General features: G+C 37.4%; 1 protein-coding gene across 2 annotated transcripts in view; it reads right to left on the reverse strand.

Moving 5' to 3' along the window:
• Positions 1 to 2,627: 2,627 nt before the first annotated feature.
• LOC149278439 (ras GTPase-activating-like protein IQGAP1) overlaps positions 2,628 to 21,333 on the reverse strand; it is a 57,802-nt gene continuing 39,096 nt past the window's right edge. The window contains exons 22-38 of one of the 2 annotated variants that reach the window (XM_089501953.1): positions 21,018 to 21,226; positions 20,722 to 20,877; positions 20,148 to 20,311; positions 19,744 to 19,968; positions 19,348 to 19,488; positions 19,195 to 19,279; positions 17,127 to 17,359; positions 16,421 to 16,553; positions 15,785 to 15,887; positions 15,514 to 15,649; positions 14,045 to 14,132; positions 13,632 to 13,844; positions 12,332 to 12,498; positions 12,085 to 12,086; positions 11,625 to 11,724; positions 3,524 to 3,632; positions 2,628 to 2,741 (exon numbers count right to left, since the gene is read on the reverse strand). In XM_089501953.1, coding sequence (XP_089358079.1) covers positions 2,628 to 2,741; positions 3,524 to 3,632; positions 11,625 to 11,724; positions 12,085 to 12,086; positions 12,332 to 12,498; positions 13,632 to 13,844; positions 14,045 to 14,132; positions 15,514 to 15,649; positions 15,785 to 15,887; positions 16,421 to 16,553; positions 17,127 to 17,359; positions 19,195 to 19,279; positions 19,348 to 19,488; positions 19,744 to 19,968; positions 20,148 to 20,311; positions 20,722 to 20,877; positions 21,018 to 21,226 — 2,378 coding nt within the window. Of the gene's footprint in view, positions 2,742 to 3,523; positions 3,633 to 11,624; positions 11,748 to 12,084; positions 12,087 to 12,331; positions 12,499 to 13,631; positions 13,845 to 14,044; positions 14,133 to 15,513; positions 15,650 to 15,784; positions 15,888 to 16,420; positions 16,554 to 17,126; positions 17,360 to 19,194; positions 19,280 to 19,347; positions 19,489 to 19,743; positions 19,969 to 20,147; positions 20,312 to 20,721; positions 20,878 to 21,017; positions 21,227 to 21,333 lie in introns of both variants that reach the window. The other variant, XM_089501952.1, reaches the window with a different exon arrangement.

Consider the following 21,333-nt stretch of genomic DNA (forward strand, 5'->3'; position numbering starts at 1 on the left):
AAACAGGAATAACCTTGTTCCCATAATTTGTGTTATATTATTTTTTTTTATCTTTACTTTAAACAATGCTTTTCTAGAATGGGTGAACGCCAACCTTTTTCCTCTCATGTATTCTTACTGCTGACCTTTTATTTTTTTGGCATTGAAACTATGCAGCTCTAGTGCCATTTAAAGTGTAAACGCGAACATGAAAACATAGAAGCACTGACACTACTGTACGCTGAAATGTGTAATCCAATCCCTTTAGTGCAGATAAATATCACTTTCTTAATCTCAGTTTTGAGGTCACAGAATATCTACGGGACCATTTCACAGTTAAAACAGTTTAATATCCCAGACAGCCTTACCAAAGAACAATGCATATGTTGTCGCTCCCAGCCTCCATTGTGTACAAAGCCTTCATTGTGGTCCAAGAATTCTCCCAACCGATTGACCTGCCGGGAAATCTCCCGTTATCCTGGTAGGCCAACCTGGCCCTGGCATATGGTGTTTAAGTGGGTGCATGGGTTATTGTACAGTTTTAGAGCAAGAGTGTATGTGTGTGTGCTAGCGTCTCATGTGAGAGATGCGTGGTGTGCCAAACAAATCACACACCCAAGCACCAGTGATTTTTCATATGAGGTGAACATTTTAGCTTCCTTCTACTGCACATTATGAAGGGGCCAATTCCACTTCTCATGTAAGAAGGGCTAAGCTGGCCCTGCATAATACATATGGCTCCCGGTGACATATATTATGATCTCAACTAACCATTATATCGTTTATACAGTGATGCACACTCTAAAGAAAACACACAAAAATATAAATTCTCTTTTTATTTAGCTATTCCAAAAATACAGATGTAAGCAGTCATTACAATCTGCATACATGAAAGCAGAACTGTAGGTGTTTAACTGAAGCTCATGACATTGATTCCTATTATTTGCAGAAACAAATAAATATATAAAAGTAAAATTTGGAAGAAACCATATTTATGAAAAAGCAATAGTTTCGAAATAGTTCTTACAATTAGAGAAAAAGCCCTGATGTTTAATGATCTGCAGTATATAATAACCTAAGGGAAACATACTTATTGCTAATCCTATAATTGTGGTATTAAACAATCAGAAGCCAATGTATTATAATTTTCCTGCAATTAAAAACACCTATGGTGTATACAGTTCATAGCTTGTGCTCAAAAGCATTTCATATATAGCACATAAAAGCACAATTTGTAAGCACATGCTCTTCTGACAGTTAATATCTCTCTGAGATAATTGTATCCTCATTTATTCAGTTTTGATAACTTAAATAATGGTCAATATCTGTGCCATTTGCATCCCACCTAATTCAGTGTATATGTGCACTGTGCAAGGCCACATTGTCTTCCGGAATGTAAATATACATATATATCTTTATAAATGCATTTTTTAATACAGTTATGTAAAATTTGGACTTTACACAGTACAGTTTATTCACCTCCTTATTTAAATGAATGGATGTTTTTTGTCATGTGTCTGCCTTTCTCCTTGATTTTTATTGTGTATCTGGATGAATATAAGTGTTAAATGCTAATAATAAAACATTTTGAATCAATTTATAATTTTAATATATATATATATATATATGTATATGTATATAAACTCTTCCATTTATTTCTGCTATGCCTATGATTTACCATAAGCACAGGATCTGTCAAACAAACAAAGGAACCCAATAAGGTCTAGAAGAAGAAGAAAAAATGTGGCATTGGGCAAAATAAAAATATTTCTGGACATGTGTAATATAATTCTGGAGTGTGTAAGGGACTAAAACTAAGATGTAGCTGATAGCATTATGCATTAATTCATTCAAATAATTGAAAGAGAATACGCCTTGAGTCCAATACAGTATTGTAACAATAGTATCAGCTATAGTTACAGCTAGGAAAGTCCCAATTATGATGAAAGTGTAAAATCACTACACTTCTCAAAACATCCTGTCTACAAATTCTACATTGGCTGTCAATAGCGCCATCCTTGAAGTCTAGCTCCTTTGTTGCTATGGATTAACTACATGAGAATACATATATAATGTATTAAATCCCATACACACTGTAACAAGGTAATATAGGCACCAATGTAGACTCCTGAGGAGGGTGCCAATGGGCTAAACTTGTGTAGGGGACATGCTTCCACCTACTACACTCTTGGCATTTGCAAATCAGCCAGGATAGTCATACCAACTAACCAATCAGAAACAGCCTCATAATTAGAAGAAATAATTGAATTTGCAGCTTTAAACCTAAAAGCTCCAATATAAGCTTAGTATATACTTGATAAATATGGTTTTACTTTATTTGAAGAAAAAAAAAATACAACACGCATCATATGTATCGAGTTAGTGCAGAAGGACCAGTTCTGTCCTGAGCTAATCACTGTTCTCTATTGAAAATCATTCTTTAACCCTTAAGATACCATTTCATATATAACATTATAGTAAGGTGGTGAAGCCTCCTTTAGTTCCATTAGCAGGATGCTTGCTGAGTTGTGACCCTCAGAAAGGTACTTGGTTTCGATTGTAGGTATTGTACGTCTTTCTTTATCGAAGATGAAACAAAATGTGCAGTTCTCCTCTCTTCTCTGCGCCAGACTCTTGACAGTCACATCTTATTTTCCGTAGAATTTCTTATTTAGAAGGAAGATGAGGAGGTTTACATTGACTTTTGCACGATCAAACATTTTCATGACTGCAACTCCCTCATATTGAAGCTGGAGAAGATCCTATAATTCAAGACACAAAAAATTTACATTTTCAAACCTTATTGTTTAAACAGTTTTGTTTTTTTTCAAATGAAAACAAAGAAAAATAATATTGGGTAAATTAGGCTACAGATTTTTTTCAGGGTTGGAAAAAGTGTAGGGTAACATTGCACCCAGGATAATGGCATTCATTTTCTCTACCATGTAGAAGTATGAAAAATGAGTGGACTTCACTTAATTTTGAAAATATATATTTTTAAATGTTCATTTAACCACAGTCTTGCTGTCGATGCATTCAAGCTATTAACTTTTTAGGGATGTAATTGTCATTCTTAAAGGTTTCACGCCTGATGATGCACATTATATCATCTTTATTCCCTACAAGTCTTATTCCCAGACAGATTGAGATACGGCTTACTAACATGGGTATTCAACAAAACTCTTGAACGTCACTGCTAAGTGGCTAAAACATATGTTTTTGCAAAAGGATCCTCTAGTCTAATGAAGGGGTTAACATCAGTAGCGTAAACTCACCTTCGAAGGAAAAGGAAAAAATAATGCTATCTTGGCTGTCAATTGCATAGTTATAAAAATTATAATGAAAGACAAGTACCACATTAGGAATATATGGTTAATCGATACATTTTGAAGATTTTCTAACTGCATCAATCTGCTTTTGTTACTATACACATTTCTAGACATAGCTATGTTGTAATATAAAATAAAATAAAAAAACACTTTACAAAACAGATTGCATTTATCATTTAGTGCCATGCAGTGGCTTTTGGTAAAATCTTAGTTACCTGATAATGTAACATGAAAGTTTCCATCTGCACACCCATGAACTTGGCTTTCACTTCAAAATCCCCAACTTCCTCTGTTGGAGCAATTTCAAAGATCACGTTTTTGAACCTGTGGGGATCAGAGATGAACACGTGGTTAATGACAACTTAGAATTCAGTGCTTCAGCATCATAGCAGCAACATATTAACCACTCTAAGCTAAAAGTATTTCTGCAGTTTAATGTGTAACCTTGCAGCAACAAACACATAAAAAGTTTTATATCGTTACAATATCCATAGTGATTCAAGTCATTAAGATCATCCAGTAACTTGTATTCTTGAAAACGTCTTTCTAGAGGAGTGGTGTCGAAGGTAGAGGAAACCTTGGAGTCTATTCACTAACAAGAATGGCTGAGCTGGATCTGCATAATTCAATGTGTTAGGAAAATTTGACAAAATCTCAATGATTTAACTATATAGAACACAGGGATCTTCGTATTAACGCTCCTGCAAACGCTCCCTTTAGTGAATAGACCACCATAGTCTCTACAACCAACAAGGTTTAAAATGATGAAATACACTAAAAGGAAAAGGTTACCAAGAGCAGAGGCGTGTGATGCAATACACAGGGGGAAGTTGTATTGACTTAAAGGGAAGGGTGTTGCTTGAGCCTCAAGGGAAGAGTGTACAAATTACGAAATTCTTTTATGTCAGATTTCAAGTTGGACTAGAAAGCCAATCGTAAAATATATTGCCGTAATAGTGACCAAAAGAAACTGCCAAGTTTTTAAGAGAAAGGGAATGATGATGCATAGATTCAAAAAGTATTGCCGTGGATCTAATCTTTCAGCACATTGCACACATGAACATGGGCGAAAGGCAAAATGTGTGACGGGCTGCTGGCGTAGCACTTGGGCACACGTATGATGTTTATTTCTAGTGAGATACACAGCGCAGTGTTTACTAGGAAGTCGTTTTTATTACTATTAGGGGCCACATAAGGGAATATACATACAATTATGCGCTCCTATTTTTAAATGTTTTGATAAGATATTTTGTTTTCCATTTTTATTTTGCCATTTTTTAAAACAATTTTATTTTATTTAATTTTTTTGATGCAAAAACTACAAAAACATATAAAAGACAATAACTTACAATACATTAGCAGCATATGAGATTGCTTATTGCTGGTCATCTATAGGTCTCTATTATATATAGAGGTCTATATAATTTACTTAATTCAGTCTAGCTACAATTTATCTATGCATGCATGTGACAAATATGGACAACATTGTGGACATAAAAATAGCCTATGGTACCTGTAAGGTCATTTCATATATATATTTCCAAAGTGGGTTAATCTTCTCTCCTCTGATTTGTAAATATTTATAAGGTAAGTCTTCCCCATATTTCCCAGTATTTATGCATAAGCCCATTAGCTCTATAATATTCCATATTCTTTTGATTAAAAATCTGATTTTTAACATATATCCAGGAAATTATCTTTTTTTGCCTCCAGTTTCTAGCTATAACTACCAGAATCGCTAGGATCACATGATCTATTAGATTTTTTTTGTTTTACCGGAATCATCTCCCAATCTTGGAGTAGTAATGCTCTAATCGGTGACTTGTCTATCTGTTTCTCTACTAGACAAGATATGATATTAAATATCTTGTCCCAGCACTCCGTTATTTTGGTGCACGACCACCATGTATGGATCCATGTTCCCTCGGCTTCTTGACATCTCCAGCATATATTTTGTTTTGCTGGATTTATTTTATGGAGCCTTTTTGGGATCATATACCATCTATTTACAATTTTAAAATAGATCTCCTGCAGATTTAAACAGTGGACATTTTTCGTAACTTGATTCCAAGATTTTGTCCAGCGGTCTTCTGTAAGAGAAGCATTATCTATATTTAAATCTCTCTCCCATTTTTTCCAAGCAGGTGGAGATTTAAGGTCATCTAGCTCCAAGATTAGGTCTGTACAGAGTTTTAAGGATTTCTGTTTAGTCTGGTTATCAAATATTTTCATAAACTTTATCACGTGTTCATCTTTATTTTCCTTAAAAAAGGGAGTGGAGTAGATAGTTCTCTATTCTCATGTAATACAATATTTCTTTATTAGTAAGACCAAACTCAATACACAAGGTAGAAAAATCTTTAAGTTTATTTCCTATCGTAAGTTCCTCTATTCTTTTTATCCTACACTTTTCCCACTCATTAAGATTTATGTCCCGGATGTTTTTATTTAGGAGCTCTAGCGGGGCCTTTTTAGTTATAAGGTCATTAAAGCCGATTTTCCTCTTAAAGCCTTGCCAAAATAATAATATTGAATTAAGTAATGTCCCTTTGAGATGTTTCATATATTTCTTTAAATCTTTTTTCTGCAGCCAAAGGGCTATGCAACAGTTGCATTATATATATATATATATATATATATATATATATATATATATATATATATATATATATATATATATATATATATGAAATAGCATGGATGAATATCAATAATTAAGTAGTTTAGGAAGACCTAGTCCTCCTCGACTCCTAGGTAAAAATGTATTTTTTTGAATTCTAGGGTGTTTATCACGCCATATAAATTTCATTAATTTTGATTGTATTAAATTAATCCAATCTTTAGACAAAATATCCGGAATCATTCTAAATCTATAGAGCCACGCTGGTAGTATATATGATTTTACAATGTTAATTCTCCCCATCCACGATATAGGAAGAGACTTCCACTTATTTAATTTCTCTTGTGTCTGCTTTAAAAGGGCTTGACAATTCCTTTCCATTATCTTAATGCCTTCTGCCGGAATTTTTATTCCTAGGTAATCTATACCTGTATCTGGCCACAAGAATTGGAACCTGGATTTTATTTGATTTTTCTTTTCTTCCGTCATTGCAATACACATTGCCTGTGATTTCCCTATATTTAACTTATAGTTAGATGTAGTGCCATATAGTTCAATTTCTTGTAGTAGAAGTGGAATCGTATTATTAGGTTTATCTAAGATAATGAGAATATCATCTGCGTAAAGAGACATTTTCATTTCTGATTAACCGATTTTAATTCCAGCAATGTTGGAGTTATATTTTATTCTAGAGGCAAAAGGTTCTAAAGAAAAAATATATAAGAGAGGGGCTAGGGGACATCCCTGTCTTGTGCCATTAAATATATTAAGCCATTGAGATTCAAATCCCTGCCCCACTATTTTAGGTGTGGGAGTAGTATATAATGCCATAAAAGCATCAATTAAACCCGGTCCAAAGCCCATCTCCTTTAAAGTCTCTTCCAGGAACTCCCAGCTGACCCTGTCAAATGCTTTTTCAGCATCTAATGACAGGGCCAGCAAGGGGGCCTGGGTAATATTTGCATAATTACAAATGTCTATTATCTTTCTGACATTGTCACTAGAAGATCTAGATTTTATGAAGCCTGTTTGATCTTTATGTATTAATACCTCTAAATAAGGTCTAATCCTATTTGCTATTATCGCAGAATATATTTTAGTATCTAAATTTATCAGAGATATTGGTCTGTAATTTTTAATGTCCAGGGCAGATTTATCAGGTTTCAAAATAGGGCATATATGTGCTTGTAGCATTTCTCCTGGGAATTTTTTCTGATTTTTTTATTTCATTGAACATATTGCACAGATAAGGAGTCAAACTGGTATCCAAAGTTTGAAAAAATTCAGCAATATATCCGTCAGGACCCGGAGATTTACCCTTTTTTAATTGCATTATTAATTTTTATCACTTCATTTTCTTCTATAGGGCGATCTAAAATTTCAGCTTGAGCTGTCGATATTTGTGTTATCTTAGAAGATCTTAAATTCTTAATTATATCTCGCTTATAGCTATTATCATGAAGATTATATAATTCTGTATAGAATATACGAAAAGCTTCTCCAATTTGTGCTGGTGAAATGCAATTTTTATCTTTATAGATAATTGTATGTATTCTAGAATTAGCTGTTCGTATTGATAGTTGACGGGAGAGAAGCTGATCCGGACGATTCCGCAGATAATACAATTTTTGCTTATATTTAGTTATTAGCCTTTTCCATGAATAGCTCGTTAATTGTTTTTTTTGTTAATTCGATTTCAGATTTTAGTTCCGGATCTAGCCGTACCTTATTTCTCCTACATAGATCTTCAAGGTGAATATATAGATCGGAAAGTGTTTTAGATGTTATTTTATTTAGATGTGCTGCTCTACTAATCAAGTGTCCCCGAATAACACATTTATATGTGCTACTACTTAAGTATTCGCGAAGGACGTCTCACTAGGGTTATTTCCCTCAAAAAATTGTTTAGTAATTTTTTCCAATTCCTTCTTATATAATGCATTCTTTAATAAATTTTTATTTAATCTCCATGGAGGTCTTATACTTCTATTGGTTCCCTTTAGTATTATCATAATTGAATCATGATCCGACCAAGGGATCTCCTTTAATCCATATTCTCTTGCATTCTCTTATTAATGGTGCATTAACTAAAACCATGTCTATTCTGGAAACAATTTATTAAAAGTTACATTTTAAGGCTTTATTATTTTTTTCTAATGGTTCTAGAAGTAACAACTACTTGTATTCATTGTTTTAGTTTTTCTTTTTTGTATTTAACTGCAGTCACCATGTATTCTGGCATAGGTCAACCAGGCCTAGGGTGGCAGAATACCTAGGGACATATCTGACACTATTTACACTATGGACGACCGTCCCGAGCCAGCACTACACACTTTTAATACATGGAGGACTGGGATGTGAGGTCATATAGCACTCAGCAGTGGAGGAAGGGGCTGCTGGGGCCCCAGATCAGGCCTAGGGCAGTGCCCAAGGTAAATACATCACTGTCCATCACGCATTAAGCATTTGCATTTTAAGGAGTTTCTGCATGCTATTATATTGTGTTAATAGGAACACAAAATAACACGAAAGCCTCATCCTATAGAAATGAAGAAACTAGGGTTTAGGCTTAGCCCTCCTCTAGACATACACTGTTACCACAGATTATCTAGCAGGCTACACCAAGAGCACATGATACATCTATACTACCATAGCGATACCACTATTGCTCAGCCACTGTCGCCTAGATTTTACTTCAAAACTTTCTAAAAACAAAATGGCCGCAACTGTCCCATAAAGACAGCAGCAAACCAGTGAGGTGATATTACCTCAGCATCATCACTGCACTCTGCTTATGTTTCCTATGCCAACCTTGCCAGGAATGAGGAATAAGAAAACACTGGTTTGAAATTGTGGCTTAAAATCAAACATTCTATATAAAAGATAATTGGTTCAAAGTTGTATTTAATAATTTTATATTGTAAGCTTGCAATATCAAGTCCACTTCTCTGTCCGTACCAGTTTATTGCAAATATTTATATTACTAGTATCAGATCAAAAATATGTGCAGTTTACTTTTGTTAAAGTTCTAGTTTTCTAATTATTCCATATTAGCCATTTCTGTGTGTTCTAACTAGGGCTGAAACAACGAATCGATAAAATCGATAATAATCGATAACGGAAATCGTTGTCGACGATTTCCGTTATCGATTAATCGAGTGATCGATTCGTTGTTGGAGCACTCGGCTCCTTTTACTTACCTCCGCGAGCGTTCCCCGCTTCCGCTACACGCGCCTTCTTTTAGTTGCGGTTCGCTCTGTGCGAGTGGCTCCGTTCGCACAGAGCGGTTCGCTCTGTGCGAGTGGCTCCGTTCGCACAGAGCGGTTCGCTCTGTGCGAGTGGCTCCGTTCGCACAGAGCGGTTCGCTCTGTGCGAGTGGCTCCGTTCGCACAGAGCGATTCGCTCTGTGCGAGTGGCTCCGTTCGCACAGAGAGATTCGCGGGGGTGGGGTTTCAGGGGATGCAGGGCAGGGTGGGGGTGGGGATGCAGGGCAGGGTGTGAGTGTGGGGGCAGGGCAGGAGACTGGGTGCAGGGCAGAGTGGGGGTGGGGGTGCAGGGCAGAGTTGGAGACTGGGTGCAGGGCAGAGTGTGAGTGTGGGTGCAGAGCAGAGTGGGTGCAGGGTGTGAGTGTGGGGGCAGGGCAGAATGTGGGGGCAGGGCTGGGTGCAGGGCAGAGTTGGAGACTGGGTGCAGGGGCACAGTGCAAAGTGCCAGGGCTGGGTGCAAAGTGCCAGGGCTGGGTGCAAAGTTCTGGGTGCAAAGTGCCAGGGCTGGGTGCAAAGTTCTGGGTGCTTAGTGCCAGGGCTGGGTGCAAAGTGCCGGGTGCAAAGTGCCAGGGCTGGGTGCAAAGTGCCAGGGCTGGGTGCAAAGTTCTGGGTGCAAAGTGCCAGGGCTGAGTGCAAAGTGCTGGGTGCAAAGTGCCAGGGCTGGGGCAAAGTGCCGGGTGCAAAGTGCCAGGGGTGGGGCAAAGTGCTGGGTGCAAAGTGCCAGGGCTGGGTGCAAAGTGCCGGGTGCAAAGTTTCTTGAACAGTAATAGTCCACCTCTTTTCAGAATGTTTGGGGTTATTTTGTTTCATAAATATTGTGTTTGGGTTTTTGTACTTTGAAAATATTGTTTTTTTATTACATCATAACAAAATAAGAATGTTAATGTAAATTTTAAGTTGTTTTTTAACATCCAGTTCATTAAATTATTTTAAATAAACAAAAAATTAGCATATTGTTTTTTTTATCCGATTAATCGATTAATCGAAAAAATAATCGGCCAACTAATCGATTATTAAAATAATCGTTAGTTGCAGCCCTAGTTCTAACGCTGTTATCTAAGCTTAATCTATGAGACAAATACCCTGACTCCTTAATCATACTGGTCACCCAGCCAGCCACCATGGCTAATCAAAGGTTACAGAGGAACAGACTTCATTAGCATTGCCATAAAGAATCAGCTAAGTGTGGTGTTTAAGCAAATCCCCCAAAATACCACATGAACGACAACAATGTCAACCTCCTGGTCTGCAGATAAAGGAAGTCAACAAAATAAAATAAACCCAGTACTGTATTTTATGCTCAAGGAGAAAAATGTTTCTCCACGGGGCTTCCCCTTTAACATGTGTTAATGTTATTTGATATTTTACATATTGTCAGTTTTAATATTTTTTTGTAAAAGCTCTACAGAATGTGCTGGCACGATAAAATGTAATAGTGCCCTGTATATAAACAGAAAAAAAACAAAACTTTCATACATGCCAACTATTCTAACATATGCAAGACTATACAAAAAAGAAAAAAGGTCTTTAATCCAGCTCATGAGCCCCTTGCCGTGTGATGGGTTTTTCATCTGCCACCGCATCTAATTTTAAACATGCATTTTCTTACTTCATTCATTTGTGATGTTGAAAACAGGAAATGTATTGAGTAAAACAAGCCATGCTATTTTTCACGGTTGTTCTTTGTCACACAGTTTTTATCAATGTATTTTTTTTCCACTCCATGCAGTACAATGTATTTGACCTTACTCTAAACTTAAGTGTATACCCAATAAGGATTTTGGCCACTATCTAGCAATAAATGGGCTAATTTAACTTTGCCATTAATTCAGTGCAGTGCCATAAAAAAACTAGTTATGTCTTCATACCGACAAACTGAACATAGAAACATGAAACATTTTAAGCCTTCTAATATCTCTTATATGAAATGGGTATTTGGGGACGAGTTGCCAAATCTCATGTCACCCACACATTACAAAGTGTCGACTGCTACCTTTCTGCAAGAAAGACCAATGTTGGTGAATAAACACCATTGCTACTTATTGTTCTATGAATCAGATAAGGGCCATTAAACAGGCAGTTAACCAGAGAGTCATTATTAATGTAAAAGGGCAATCCTGTGCTCTATTTGTAAAACAGGCTGCAAATGTGTGTAGTCACAAGGAGCATCCCATACAGTACTGGAAGGTACTCAACACTTCATATTCATAGGACTGCCAGTCACCGCGTTTGAGGCTTCACAATCGCTAAAAATAGAGAGAGCAATGTGAATGGGGATGAATCTTGGCACACATGGCTTTTGGTGCTTCTTACGCCAAGTGATCTCCAGGAAACAACATATGCACATAGTTGTATTGGGATTTAGACTTTCTAATAGAAAATGTAATTTGTGTTTTACGTCATGTGAATCCCAGTTGGGTCTAGACTTACTGGTTTACTTGTAAATCTTCAATCTCCAGCAGCACGCCTTTCTCGTGGAGTCGAGCAGCAGAATATTTCAGGGATATCTTCTTACTCTTCTTCCCTTTCGCTTGTCCTGGTTTCTTAGACACTCTAGGTTTAAAATGAGAGAGTCATTCACAAACAGTGATGCAAATGTACACCGGATAAAACTAGACAAAATGGCAGAAGATCAGGTTACCCTCTGTGCAGCATAATGTTAGGTTTACTCTGTGAGGCCTGCCCTCAGCTACAGCAACAGAATGTTGAACTAAGAAGAACTTATCTTTTGGCCAAATATAAACAGGCTGTGTCAAAGGTTGAAAGAAAAAAAAAAACTGCTCTAGAACACTTGTCATTCTGGGAGAATCTTAGTTTACCCAAAAATGGAGATGGATTTGGATAAACGTTAACATAAAAGAGTGTGTATGTATGTATAATAGTGAGACACATCTTCAGCTTATAAGAACCTAGTACACTCCCAGTTATGCATTTTATCTCTCTTTAAACTATGATGACACTAGCAGGATAACAAGACTTGTTGTTACATTACATCACAGATCCAAGACAAAATATGTGTAGCTTGATAAATGCGCCCTGTGAAAAACCATGGTATGCGTAGAATATCATGTTTGGTTTTGCGACCAAGATTCTTGACTTCTCTCACCGAAGCAGGTCAATGTTTTCTGCATACTTACTTTCCCTTGCTTGCCAAGTTGTCTAAGCAAGTCTTTATGTAACTCTTATAATAGTCAACCTGCTCTTCATAGAATACAGTCTTCGAATTCAGAGCTGAGTGAGTCTGCTGAAGCTTCACAAGCTCTGCCTTTCTTCTCTGACGATATCGCCTTTGATTACGGATGTCCTAAGTAATAAAATAGACATTTGCCATAACTACCAGCTGTCTATATAAGAATCTTGCGATCACCTCTACCCTTTAATTAAGCAGTAAGAAAAGGTAAGTATGTAATTCATGGTTGGTTAGGCTGCTGCCCTTTCTTGAGCTAACCTAGATCAAAATATGCATATGATCGCTCTTACATAAAGAAGGCAGTGATTATGTCAGAGCTAAACAGATTGATGCTTTGCAGCTGGTTGAAGAAATTGAGTTGGCATGGTCTTAATGTTGTTTGCTAGCTTTGTTGTTCCTGAATTGTTAACATCTTTGCATTACAGCTTCTACATTGTGAAATTTTGTTGCTCTGAGTAAAAATCATGGTTGCGTTAGAGAGGTGGTATTAACACTCTTGTAAGAGGAATAGAAAGACTAAAACAAGAACAGGAGTGCAAATCTTTGTATTGAGACACAGACTGTATCCAACACCTCTTTCTAGGGACAAAGGTTCATCTTATTAAAGTAGGTGGCATTTATAGGAGAACTAATTTATCTACAGTTAGACATGAGCAGATCGTAAAGTAGGTCTGTCCAATAACATACAGTATATCTAAAATTAAACATTAAGAAGACACAGAGAGATAATGTTTGACTCTCAGTGACTCAAGGCTGTGTTACGTCCTCTGGGCAAGGCAGGTAGAAATCATTGGTAAAGGAGCTCTGTAAACAGTGAGTTGTACACACTCTGCAGTATGAAGGGCCAACTCACACCGTCTTCTAGTTTTCATATTGCATACTTATTTTATATCACCAAATATATGTATTTTTTTATATATATTAATTCACTATAATCCAGTAATGGGCTGTTTTGTGTAATGTGTCCCAAATGAAAGATGTAGTCAAGGAAAGAAAGAGGGACATCTAATGGTGGTTATGTTTAACAAGCACTTGATAAATGTTATTAAACCAGGAATAAAAAAAAAGTTTTTTCCTCCTTCAATCAATTGTCCTACATTAAAAATCTAAAACATATGGTAAAGCAAGCAAAAGTACCATGGAAAGGTAATTTTGACCCAAGTACAAAAGGTCAAGTAGTTTAAGCAGAAGTGGTAATGGAAGCGCATCCAGATCTAACTGCACAATGTTCATTAAGGAGTAATTACCTTGGCAATGTCATTGATGAGATCCTGGTAATGATTTTCTGGGTTCACCATTCCCAGCTCGGTCAGCTTCTTTAATCCTGCTTGTATTTTCTCTTTCTTCTCTTTAAGGCTGAGGTTGTTGTCTTCCTTTAAAGATTTGGCCTTTTTAAGCTTGTCTGGGGTTTTAGCATCCTTAATTGCACGTCTCTGCATAGCTCTCTGGTGATCTGCTTCCTGGTAAATTAAATGCATATGGGCCGGGTTAGATGCCAGCAGATGTTATGATAGCACATAATAGACAACACAGATCTATAGACATAATAGACAACACAGATACATTGTCTCTCATCAGTTCTAAGTCCCACAATGATCCAATTTGCTGGATGGTTGCTTTGTGAAATGTATAAAAGCTCAGGGAAACTGGGATAAAATACCTGTTCATTGCTCGCTGGAGTTTCCAGGATTTCAGTAAGGCTCTCACCAGGCTGAAATCGAATCACATCCACGATAAGACGTTTTGTACTGGGCGAAAAAATAAAAGGAAAACCATTAATAAAAGATTTTAGTGACTATACCTTTAAATATGAGTAATTTATAACCACAGATACCAGGATCTTGTTGCGTAAAGATTATTTATTTAAAAAGCTGTCCCATCTGAAATACAACCATAACTGGTCTCAGCAGTGACAACTTTGTCTATCGTCTCTGCTATGTTCCATTACCACATTATTTAGATTAGAATTTTCCAGCTAAGGCATCACATCTGCCTTTGCCAACTGCATATCCAGGGCATTTAATAGGAGACTTTCTTAGATATTTTCCTTGATCCCTCAGTGATAACTGCATTTATATCCTACTGCTATCCTAAGCAGGAAGCTCTAATTTGGCTACATATACGCCTCTAACTCTTAAAAATCATGCATTTTTTATCATCAAAAACTTACATCAGCACACCCAGCCCCTTTGCACCCTCTTTCACTGTAACACAACTCTCTTTTTCTCCCTTATGAAACAACATTTTAGGTATAGGTCATCTGAATAAAATATACAAACCCTGTATCTGCAGGTATTAATAAATAGCACATGGAAACATAGCATTGCACGTATAGCGCAACCGAATAACACACAAACCTAGACTTGCAGGTATTGATCAACTGAAAATCACATGTAAACTTTGAAGGTACAGATCAAATTAATTATGTTTGGAAATTGCAGACATGGCTTACAGGTCACAGTCCTCATAATGCTAGCCCTGGCACTCATAGGACTTGCCATCTTTTCCCCCAAACAACCTGTGTGTGCCAGTTTTGCCCTCAAACAGCCTGCCTATGCCATCTGTGTCCCCAAACAATCCACCTGTGCCATCTCTGTCCCTACTTACACATCCATGCTATCACATTTATACATACGTAAATACACACAGACTCATTAATTCATATACTCCCTCCCGCACCCCCTTAACTCAACTGCAGATTTCTCTGCGGCAACTTCTCTTTTTATGGCCCAGGGGAAGCAGTTTCCCAGTCCCGCTACATAATGGTGCTTAACATGACCCTGCTGCGTTCCTGCTTCCCCTGGGCGGTAAGAGAGTAGTTTCTCACGCAGTGTGCAAGCAACACATTGGTAAGCTGCAACGCTTGTGTGAAAGTGGTCGCCTGGGCTCCATAGAGTGGTAAACCCAGTTGCAGTTGCAACCCCAGCGACTGTTGTTGCGGGCTTAAGTGGCATTAAAGATGGCCCTGTACATCTACGTTACTGCCAGATGTATTAATAAAAGGGACGCAAATAAGCATAAATGCCATATTCAATGTAAACTCTCATGACATCAATTATAATGCCAATCAGTAGTTACGTCTTGTTAAATACCCAGTGACTGTTGAGTCTCATAACAGAGAGATCTTACTTTAGCAGGATTGTCTTTGCATCTTTCTCTGCATTCTCATCCCCAAGCACATCAAATTTGTTGGTTAACGTCAAGGAAACCTCAGTCTTTCCCAGAATCTCCTTGTTGGCATCAGGTGTAGCGGCAGGTCCTTCACCTGAGGCAGAGAGGAAATATTTACTATTTAGTAACTAGGCAGATAACATAATACATTACGATGGGAAATAATACACGTCTATATAACCTGAAACCTTTGTGGAAAGCAACAGATGTTCAAAGCAGGTAAACTCACCTATGAGAGCCTCAATGGTGGGAACTTCTCCAAGGTCATCCAACAACTCGTGAATTGGGTCATTGTGTTCTGGAGCGATGGCATCCTGGTGATCAAGCAGCAGCTGCAAAAAGAGTGCTGTTATTAGCAAGTATTGTGGGGTCTGAGCATTGTGTACAAAGCACAGAGGGAAGTTTATTTCAAAAGAGGACAAATGTTAGAACAAGAGGTCATAATCTAAAACTTTTAGTAGTGTCTCTCAGCAGAAGTTGTAGAGGCTAAAATAAAGAGGATTTAAACATGCACAGGATATGCAATGTTATCCTGAGACAAAAACGATTAAGGTCTGAGTGTTTAGAGGAGGAGCAATTGGCAGGCTAGATGGGACGAATGGTTCTTATCTGCTGTCAAATTCTACATGAATTCAGTTGTATCTGTGTATCACAGAGAGTTTTGTTATAGTAAACTTTTCCCAGTTACGTTCCTACTAAGTACGCAGAGATGTTAGTAAGAATAATTACAATATGTATTTAGCCTGTTTTGTCTCAAGGAAATAGTTTGGATCAAATCATGTTTTAAATCATATCCCCAAATGATAATTCAGTTGATAAGATCTAATATGAGCTCTGTTACAAACTTGAGTAGCCAACTACTTACAGTGTGGGTATTGACAATTTCGCCAATGGAGATATAAATCACTGGTTTTGTGAGGGTCACCAGATCAGAATATTCATCCACATTAAATTTGTCCTCCGGCTCCGGGACTTCACAGGCCGACTGGAAAAAGCGCCTAAGGACAGTAATATGAAATCATTACAAATTGACACAAGAGGCTGTAGCAACAACTATACAAAAATCAACTGCAGTCATTATAATTTGTCAAACCTATATAGAGAGATTGTGATTTTTTTACCCCACTGGTTTTTGGACCTTACGAGATAAAAATAAAACCCAAGCATTCCAACTCTAACTGGCCACAAGACCTTTCCCCAATTTGCCAGTATCCCAGTACTATCTAATGGGTACATGCAAGGCCCATAGCATTTGCTTATGGAAAGACGTCTTGCTATAGAGCAGTCACAACCTTTTATTAATTTCTATTTCACATAATTAAATTATGTGAAACAAACAAAAGTCATTAGTGATCTTTGGATGTTGGGCTCTGTATAGGTTTTGGAAACTTTGCTGAAACACATTCCCATCCTTTCAGTGGCAGGTACTCTGGTGACTGTTTAAACATGGGCACAGTGAGTATATCTTCTCCTTCCTCACATGTTAATGGTTTAGAAATGTTATTTATTTATTACATTTTATTATTTTATTACAGATAACAATTTCTCAATAGTAGGACAATATAGGAGACCTGAATTTCTGGTAGGATTGTGAGAGATATTCATTGATGATGCTCAGGTGGGCATTGTCTCCAATGAACATCTTGTTGGAAGCAGCATGTTGGAGCATCTTGGCAATAGAACCCAGGTTCCTACGTTGATCTGTGGTCAGCTGTCCTCCAGCAGATATGTCAATGATGTCAAAGGCATCAGGTGCCACAATTGCTGGGTTCATGTAGCGATAATACAGCAGATTTCCCACTATCTAAACAATCAAAACAAGGTTCTGGTTGGTAATCAGAAAAATCTCAACATTTTAATAAATACGATTTCATATATTACTATGGTTTTTGCAAGCAAAACAAGCAGGGGTTGGGAGCTTTCTACTACAGTAAAATGTTTTGTAAAAAAAGTCTTTTTTTCAACCTTTTGCCAGCGAGTGAACTAGAAATGCACACCAAGTGAAAGACAGAGTGGATTGTGCAGTCTTGCCAAGGGCAGCAAACCACAAGGGACAGTGACAAAAGATAAAGCAGAAGATTATTTGTAGATGATTCTGTGGCCTTGTGGTTTAATATTAACATGACATTTAATGTAGTATTAAATAAAATTTAACTGACACCATATTTGTTATATACACTGTGATAACCACACTTAAAAATAAAATGTCACCTGCAGAGCTATTATCGATGCCTCAGTGAACAGAAGCAGAGAACTAGAAGGACAGAAAAGAAGAAAGCAGGTTTCAGACACAGAGAAGCTAGATAGGCAGCTATAGTAAGACAGATACGAAACAATGGCAAATTAAATGAAACAGCTTAGAAACCAACACACAAGGAAGAATTAAACTGCCAATCTCATTGTGACCAGCAGAAGACACGACGCTACAGAAAATTAAGAGTTCAGAGGTTCAAGCATTTTTGTTTTCCAGAGTTTATGCATTCCCCATACTAACTTTTCAAGATGCAATTTAAATATGTGCCTGTTCACCCTGTTCTAAGATAATGAATACATACCAATAACCATATGAAAGAAACAATAAGCATTGTACATACGATCACATCAGGCTGACCACATTGACCATGTTTTTCAGGACACACATTTTTACATATTGCTGACGAGCCTGATAAAATGCTGCCCTGCAGCATGGGGGACGTACAAATGACTAATGAGTTCCCATACTGGCCTGAAAAACATGGTCGATGTGGTCAGCCTAAAATGGACACCTGACATCACATTCCGAAATCATGGGTATTAATATGGACTCCCCCTTTGTGGCTATAACAGCATTAACTCTTCTGGAAAGCCTTTCTGCAAGGCTTTGGAGTGTTTCTGTGGGAATTTGTGCCCATTCAGCCAAAAGGGATTCTTCTAAGGTCAGGCACTGGTGTTGGACGAGAAGGCCTGGCTCACAATCTTCATGCCGAAGGTGTTCAGTGGGGTTGAAGTCAGGGCTCTGTACGGCCTGTCAAGTTCTTCCACATCAATCTCATCAAACTATGTCTTTATGGACCTTGCTTTCTGCACAGAAGCAGTCATACTGGAACAGGAAAAGGGTCTTCCCCCAAACTGTTCCAACAAAGTTGGAAGCATAGAATCGTCTACAATGTCTTTTTATGCTGAAGCATTAACATTAACCTTCAATGGAACTAAGGGGTCCAACCCCTGAAAAACTGCCCCAGAACACTATCCCTCCTCCACCAAGCTTTAGATAAGGCATTATGCATTTCTGTAGTTACGGTTCTCCTGGCATCCGCCAAACCCAGATTTTTCCATCAGACTTCCAGACAGTGAAGTGTGATTCATTACTGTACTACTTCAGAGTCCAGTTGTGGCGTGCTTTACACCACTCCGACTGACGCTTGGTATAACATGTGATCTTCGGCATTTGGGCAGCAGCTTGGCCACGGACACCTATTTTGTGAATTATGTTGCTTCCAAAGGCAGTTTGGAACTTTGTAGTGAGTGATGCTACAGAGAACAGGCAATTTTTATGCACAACAGTACTGGGGCAGATCTAGCAGATATATATACAGTAATATAGTTCTCAGAATATCAGCAAAAAAAAATAAAAAAGCTTTCCAGACCTATAGTACTGACCTTCAACAATTCATCTTCGCCTGCATCAGGAAACTTTTCATGGAGTGTATCTTTAAGAACCTTTGCAATGTAACGCATGCCATATCTGGAAAGAGAAATAATTATTAGATGATAATAAAATAATTTAGCACTTTACTTATTTGGTATACTCACGGGATCTTATCCACTGAGCTGATAATGGCAGCAAGGAATTTGTCTGTTACTGTACGCATGTATTTGACGGAAGAGTCCAGTCTGTTTCTCACTTCCTCGTGTGTCATTGCTTGCTCTGGTGTGACATCATAGGGTAGCTTGCTGTAAAAAGAGAGAGTATTAAACAATTACAGTAGAATTTACCCAACGGTACAAAATTTCACACATCAGGTGAATTTCTACAGTGCAGGAACACACATGGAAAAAAAGTTCTATTTTAAGGACAAACAACATGATAGTAAGATAAACCTATGAAAAATACGGTACATATTTGGTATGTTTTTTATGAGTTTGGATTATAGGGACGTCATCATGGCATGGCTGTAATTGCAGGTTGTGAGGTGTGGCTTGTCTCACCTGGCTTCCCCAGTCTGAGATTCCATCTGATTCACCCAGGATTTGTATATATCCACAGGATCAGTTTTGATATTTAATGATTTGTCATCCATTATTTCTTTCACTACTGGCGATAGAATTTGCCTCAAAGCATTCTGGCCACGTGCTCCTCTGTTAAAACTGACCACCATCTTAATTACTGTGGGGTTTCCAGTGACGATTTCCTGAATCTGATCCACTTTAGATCTGTTTAAAAAAAAAAAAAAAAAACATTTCAAAGATCAGCCTTGCATACTTCAACCAATGAAAGCAGCTGGTGTTTTAATTAGGCACCAAGGTTCACTATGTTGCATATTTACAGTATGTGCATCATTACTCTGTCTTGCAAACTAAAGATTGGTATAAAAATATAAGCATATTCCTACTTTATCTCTTCCTGAAGTGCGGTCTTGAACAGGCGTAAAAGAAGATATTCCTCTCTCTGATTGGAAGCATAATTATAGAGTGTAAAAATGACAGAATCCATAAATTTGGTGGATTTGTTTTGCGGCATCTGGAAGATGAGCTTAGCCAGGTAAGTTGGGTTTGTCTGAAGGAAAACAAGAAGTTTAGTAAGAAACCCATAGAAAAACATTGCATTTATTTTCATGACATTTGTAGATTATCTAATGGTTGACTATTTTTATAGCAGAATGTAGATATCAATATATTCAGTAGTTATCCAACTGAAATCTGTACTATGAATTAAGACATAAATTTGAGGGCAAAACTAAATTAATCTCTAAGGAACATATGTTCCTTAAACAATGACAAAGTATCCTATACATAGGGGCATACATGCTATAAACTCAAGCTTTCAGAATACCTCCTTCCCAATATTCTCTGATAGCACAAGATAATCCTTTATTATCGTGAAACATGTGTTTCCATTTCTGGCAGGTCTATGGTAGCGTCATTAACCGTTCCCTCTCCCACACAGTCAAAGACTCCATTCACTACCTGCAGTAAGTAAAACAGATGCTGATAAGCTTCCAGTTTTTCCCTCTTCTCTTTGCTCAGCGCCTTCAGCCCTCCTTTTTGCTTATTTAGCATCATCATATCAGAAAGCTGTTCCTTGTTTTTCTTGGTTAACTTTTTACTGTGTGAGACAACATCCTATGAAAGAAGACAAAACATTTGAAACATTAGTGCCATTAAAATTACTAGTGTCAACATTTAGCTTTCTTCTTAAAGGTTTTCTCAGCCTATTTATATGCCCAATGCATCCCTGTAGGCTGTAATCCACTAAACTGTACCTGCAACGTAATTTTGTTTTTTACAAGAAGGCCAATCTTGATATCCATGAGGTTGAGATCATTCTCCAGCTGCTGGTTGGACCTGAGCAAGGTCACCACTTCTTCTCGAAGCTTCATTACTTCCATCTCCTCCTGAAAGTCTTGATCACTTTCGTCCAAGAGGTGGACGAATTTGCGGACAACTGCCATGGGTGGATCACTGGCATTGACTACAGACATAGCAAAGTATTAGAATTTTAAAAATGCATGTGACTATTTTCAAATATTCTCACTGATTTAAATATCTGTGTGTTTTCTCATTTAAGGCTGCATCAAA

This window comes from Sceloporus occidentalis, unplaced genomic scaffold (genome assembly GCF_023333645.1).
Source record: "Sceloporus occidentalis isolate IW3139 unplaced genomic scaffold, rSceOcc1.0.p SCAF_189, whole genome shotgun sequence".
In the NCBI taxonomy this organism is placed as follows: Eukaryota; Metazoa; Chordata; class Lepidosauria; order Squamata; family Phrynosomatidae; genus Sceloporus; species Sceloporus occidentalis.